The sequence below is a fragment of the Quercus lobata genome, chromosome 3 (genome assembly GCF_001633185.2).
Source record: "Quercus lobata isolate SW786 chromosome 3, ValleyOak3.0 Primary Assembly, whole genome shotgun sequence".
Lineage (NCBI taxonomy): Eukaryota > Viridiplantae > Streptophyta > Magnoliopsida > Fagales > Fagaceae > Quercus > Quercus lobata.
Window position 1 is genome coordinate 34,106,803 of NC_044906.1, and position 6,311 is coordinate 34,113,113.

Genomic DNA, 6,311 nt, shown 5'->3' on the forward strand with positions numbered 1-6,311 from the left:
TCAAATACTTTCTTCTGTGTCCCACCGATCCTCTCATAAATGACACTACCCAGAACCCCCAAAAAAAAAAAAATCCGGTTCAAACTATCCGACCCAACAAAATGTAAGACCCGAGAAGACCCGGTCAAGCATATCATGCATCGAAATACGAACAATCATGCCCCCTCACTTATGTCCACGTGTCAGCCTCTCATTCATCCATCCTCTGGAATCCGATGACACTTTTTTACTATAAAAAACCCCGACGGTTTTCCTTCCTTCTTTGCTCAAACACACCAGAAAAGAAAAAATGGCGCGAAATGCTCTCTCTTCACCAGGGAATGTTCCAGCACTTCGCGTCCTCATTCTCTTCCTACTCCTCCTCCCTTTTCACTCAATCGCCGCCCGCCACGACTACCACGACGCCCTCAGAAAAAGCATACTTTTCTTCGAGGGTCAGCGATCAGGAAGGCTCCCGCCGGATCAACGCGTCAGGTGGCGCAAAGACTCCGCCTTACACGACGGAGCCACCGCCGGAGTACACTACTAAACTCCACCACACTTTAACATTGCATTTCAATTTCAAAATTTAACGGCATTGTCAAATATTTTGTTTTTGTACAGCTAGATTTGACTGGAGGATATTACGACGCCGGAGACAACATAAAGTTCGGGTTCCCGATGGCTTTTACGACGACAATGTTGTCGTGGAGTGTTATAGACTTTGGGAGGACGATGGGGCCGGAGTTGAGGAATGCCGTTAAGGCCGTTAAGTGGGGGTCGGATTACTTGCTGAAAGTAACGGCGGTGCCTGACGTGGTTTTCGTTCAGGTCGGTGATGCTTACTCGGACCATAACTGTTGGGAGAGGCCAGAGGATATGGATACGCTTCGTACGGTGTATAAGATTGATAGGGACCACCCTGGATCTGACGTGGCAGGTGAAACCGCCGCTGCCTTGGCCGCTGCGTCCATTGTGTTCAGATCACGTGACCCTGGTTACTCCAATTTGCTTCTCAATCGTGCCGTTAGGGTATGTCCTTGTCACGCTCAATCCACCAGCTTTTTGTGTTTTTTAATTGTATACTATAGTGGGTAACCTTTTTATTATTTTTTATTTATTTTATTTTTAAGATAGTAGACATACTTTAATTGCCAACTCAATTAAGAAAAAAAGTATTCTCTCAATATTTTCAGGCTAATCCAAAATATATTCGGAGTTATTTATTCTAGCCTAACATATTATGTGATGATTTGAAAAACTACATTTTTAAAGTATTAAAATAGTGATTAGTCATGAAAGTTTTGAAGAAACACTGTAGAAAAAAAAAAAAAAAAAACTACAAATGAATAGTCTTTTTAATCACTCAATCATAAGTTGGAGTAAAATAACTCCTAACATGTTTATTGTGTTGTATTTGGAGCTAAACTTTTATGAACTTGCCTTGTTATCCACTAAGAGCATTCACAATAAGACTTTTAAAAGCTAAAAAGTCAAATTTTAGCATCTCATTCTACAAAAAACGGTTTATAACAAAGATGCTATTTCTATAAATTTTGGCATATGAGCTACAGTAAACTGCCATTAATAGCAGTATATTGTAGCTCAAATTTCATAACAAGAAATATTATTAAGTTTTTAATGTTTGTAGAGGTAGGTTTTTATTATTATTTTAATAAATTGTTTATATTATTTTAAATGAAGTGGTAAAAAAATAAAACTTTTGATATATAATATATTGTAAAATAAGGTATTAAAATATATAAAGTAAATTTTTGAGTTGTTAAGAGCTAAAATTTTTAACTCCTTTAATGTGAATACTCTAATCATATTCATTTCTACGTGTTTGGAGTTATATTTATCTATCAGGTGGGGTAGTGGTATTAATTACATTCATTTATCACGCTATAGATACTAAAATTTGTATTAGTTTTTACTAACTGAAAAGTAAAAACAGACGCACACAGTTCTTAGGACACGTCCAATGTGCTTTACTGTGTCAGTAACTATATTGTATGAGTTTCTCAAAAAAAAAAAAAAAAAAAAAAACTATATTGTATGAGACTCCAAAATTCACGTGAACGTGCCAAACAGTAGTAGTACTAGCCAGTAGAATAAATGTGAATATTTGACCGTTGTATGTATGTATGTATATAACGGTTACAATATGATGCAGGTGTTCGAGTTTGCTGACAGGCACCGTGGTGCGTACAGCTCGAGCCTGAGATCCGCTGTGTGCCCTTTTTACTGTGATGTCAACGGTTACCAGGTTCGAATGCTGAATGTCAGCCGTTGGATTTGCATAAAAGCTGTTTAACTCGGACCGCTGATTTTGGCTTTTTGTTGATTAAATTTGTATTATAATATTGTACAGGACGAGTTGCTTTGGGCAGCGGCGTGGTTGCACAAAGCTTCAAGGAGGCGCGAATACAGAGAATACATAGCAAAGAACGAGGTGATATTGAGAGCTGGAGACACCATCAATGAGTTTGGTTGGGATAACAAGCATGCTGGGATTAATGTGCTTATTTCCAAGGTAACCCTAATCACTAATCTCAGGAATTTTAATTATTTTACTCCTAGATAGAATAATGACATACTTTGCTATATGAATTTGAAATTAATGTGGGTATATGTGTGTGCACTTATCAAATGATTTTCTGTCTTGTTTAATGTTAATTATTCTCTCTCTCTCTCTCTCTCTCTCTCTCTCTCTCTCTCTATATGTGTATGTCCTGTGTTGTTGTTTGGTATATATGTGGGGGAACTATAGTTAATGAGATGGATGTGTGTAACGTGGTGTACAAAAAGTTCACATTCTTTGGCTTAGCTGGGGTCACTATAGTGGGTCCAATTAACTGAAGCAATTTTTAAATATAGTCACTGTTTAAGCTTATACTGTAAGATATATATAAATATGCTGAAAATGTCTACATCGTGGGTCCACATGGCAGCGGAGCCCTCTTATTTTGATAATATAGTCAAGATAATAATAGGAAAAAGGTATATGAATTTGATGATGGCACATGATAGGGGCTCAGAATTTGGCTTTTGTGTGACACAATTTATTCTTCTTGTGGATATTATTAATCTCAAAAGCAATTGGAGGTCTAAAATCGAAATGACAATACTATATACAATAGGGAATTTCAAAGAAAATGGGAAAGGGTATTTGCAGATTAAAGAAATCATAGGGGTTGTCTTTGTTTATCCACTGTTCTTTTGGGTAGAGTGTGTTGTCCTTTCAATCAAAACCAAAGTTGGCAGAGCCAGAGTGAGGTTGGGCTCTAATTCTATAGAACTCATCCTTAGTTTTGTCGCTTGTGTGGGTCCAGTAATCAGAACTTGCCGCTGCATGCATGTGCATAAAGGCTGGGACGATGGGTTCATAGTCATACCATACTGGGCTGAGCCTTTATTTCATATGATAACTTTTTTCTTTAAAAAAAAAAAAATTTGATTGCGACTTCTTGTTTAGAGCTTTTCACTATCATCCAATAGAAGTATAGGGAATTTTGTCAATTTTTCTACTTATTTAATATCTCCTATCTGTTCCTTTCAGTGCATGAACACAAACATTTAAATTTTTTTATATTTCAAGGAAAAAAAAATATAAAAAGATTGTCACTGTGCATGAACGAGTTTATTGGGCTTTGCAATTAAAAACTAAATGTACGAGACAAAATAGTTAACTTGTCCTTAACTCCTTCTTCATACTCTACAACAGGAAGTGTTGAGAGGAAGAGCGGAGTATTTCTCGTCTTTCCAGCACAATGCTGATGGGTTTATATGTTCTTTATTGCCTGGAAATTCTCATCCTCAAGTCCAATATTCTCCAGGTATTTTTCTTTCTCATCTTTTTTCCCTTTTAAACCAATCTTATAATATAAAAATTAAAGTTCATTTTAAATGATGACAGCTCAATCACAACCTATCATTGTGTTGAAAATCACATGTTCAAGTTTTTCACATTACACTATCACTATTCCAAGAGAATATTAATGTGCCCCCTTATACCAAAACCTTGGGCTATGGTTTATTTGGACAGACTGTCTAGCTTTTATGAGTGCATTACATGTGTTTTTTTGGGGTGAATTTTGAGTCCTTGTAGTGCCTTTTTGCGGCTAATTAAAATTGGAATGCAATTGCAAAATAATTGGATGATATTTTCATTCATTTTATTCTTTATAATTTTGAGAAAAGGTGGGCTGATCTTCAAGGCTGGAGGAAGTAACATGCAGCATGTAACGTCACTGTCTTTCCTGCTTCTTTCTTATTCCAATTATCTAAGCCACGCCAATAAGGTTGTGCCATGTGGAGAGACCACAGCCACCCCAGCTCTGCTCAAACGACTGGCAAAACGTCAGGTAAAAATTCATTTCTATTGCCTGGTATCTTTGTTTATGTGGGCCCTACTATATTTAGATCAGACAAATCCAACGGCTAGAGCTTCTATGGATTTGGATGGTTGAATTAATGCACCGTCTATTATTGGATTTGGATGGTTCTCGGATTTGGTTGGAGCTTCTATGCACTCGATGCGACACAACGAGGATAGATGAATAATTTTGAATAGAGTAATTCTAAAACTACAATTAATTTCGTCTATTGCTTTTATATAGATTCACCATTTTCTTTTTACGTATTGTGTCGTGTTGAGTGCATTGAAGCCTTAGATGCAAAGCCAAATCCTTAAGATCGAAAAAGCTGTTCGATCATTAGGGCGATTCACGCGATTTAGTGATATTTTTCTTCATTTGATGTGGGACCCAATTGCTAACAGGTGGACTACATTCTTGGAGATAATCCATTGGGAATGTCGTACATGGTTGGATATGGAGCACGTTACCCACAAAGGATACACCATAGGGGGAGCTCATTACCATCGGTGTTGGCCCACCCAGCCCACATTGCTTGCAAAGCGGGGTCACGGTATTTCTTAAGTCCAAATCCCAATCCCAATTTGCTAGTTGGAGCAGTGGTGGGTGGGCCTAATAGCTCGGACTACTTTCCAGACTCAAGGCCTTACTTTCAAGAGTCCGAGCCCACAACTTACATCAATGCTCCTCTGGTGGGCCTACTTGCATTCTTTTCAGCCCATCCTTGATTTCCACCAAAGGAAGTGAAAAAAAAGAAAAAGAAAAGAAAGTAAGAGAATAACGACAAATATAGTGGTGCGCAAAGGTCACCCTGCCTATTATTGTGATTTGAAAGATTCTAATTGTACCCAATCAAGTATGAAGAAAGTGAAAAAAAAGTTGTATTTGTACACAATTAGTATGAATATGCCAGCTATTTCTATGAATTTTAGTTTCCAAGTTCACAGTGAAAATATGAAATCACATGCATAACAGAGCTTATCTAATTACTGACATAGAAATGAAGGGTCCATAATCAGAAAATGACATCTAATTGTGCACCTACAATTTCTGCCTCTAATAATGTTAACGGGGGAATGAGTAAATAGGGTGCTTTAAGTTTGCTCAGTTAAGATGTTTCTCTATCCCAATAATTTGATGTGACTGGTATAGAATAAAAAAATGACATGACAGTGACACTTACCCAACAAATTGGCGAACACTCGGTATTATATGGAAAACTTCAATGGTTCTTTGAAAACCTATTTTGAACTGAGCCCAAGAGCCCTTAAGAAATAAAGAAATGCTAATAGAGAATGGCTTGGTTCAATTCCTCTCACTATTTAATACCGGTTTGCTACCAAAGCCCAATTACTACTAGAAGATTAATATAAATTGATATATATATATATATATATATATATATATATATTCATTCAGTGTGTAAGACTACAAATTTATCCACGATTTGTTTGTTCATCTCAAAAAAATTACTACTAGAAGATTAATATAAATTGATATACATATATATATATATATATATATATATATATTCATTCAATGTGTAAGACTACAAAATTTATCCATGATTTGTTTGTCCATCAAAGGAAGATGTTCAAGGTTTTTGAGGTCGAACTGAGGTCGAACCATGATAACATCATAATTAATTAAAGCCTAAATATAGATATTAAATTTATAAAACTAGCAAAATTGACAATTATCTATATATGTGAGGGAAATTCAATGATTTTCAAGCATATATTTAATAATTAAATAAGAAAGTTAATAAAATAAAATAATAACCATGAAAATATTAAAATTTATGATTAATTTTTGAAGTAAAGTTGAATATCTTTGAAGGATTTTAATTATATATATTTTTTATTTCTTGTAAGAGATGGATAATTTAATTAAGTAGAATAAAATTGTGTTAAGTTGTTTTTATTAAAAAAAAAAAAAAATGTTAAGGGGTTC

At 35.5% G+C, this 6,311-nt stretch overlaps 1 protein-coding gene across 2 annotated transcripts; it reads left to right on the forward strand.

The window, feature by feature from the left end:
* The first annotated feature begins 250 nt into the window (after positions 1–250).
* LOC115982479 (endoglucanase 8-like) lies at positions 251–5,574 on the forward strand. 2 transcript variants are annotated; one of them, XM_031105089.1, is made up of 8 exons: positions 251–517; positions 604–1,011; positions 2,156–2,248; positions 2,354–2,515; positions 3,707–3,818; positions 4,183–4,346; positions 4,763–5,078; positions 5,323–5,574. In XM_031105089.1, the coding sequence occupies exons 1-8, from the start codon at positions 290–292 to the stop codon at positions 5,328–5,330; spliced, it is 1,491 nt and encodes a 496-aa protein (XP_030960949.1). In that variant the 5' UTR covers positions 251–289; the 3' UTR covers positions 5,331–5,574. The 2 variants fall into 2 exon arrangements, with proteins under 2 accessions (XP_030960949.1, XP_030960948.1); XM_031105088.1 differs by lacking the exon at positions 5,323–5,574 and having other exon boundaries at positions 4,763–5,284.
* Positions 5,575–6,311: the final 737 nt, after the last annotated feature.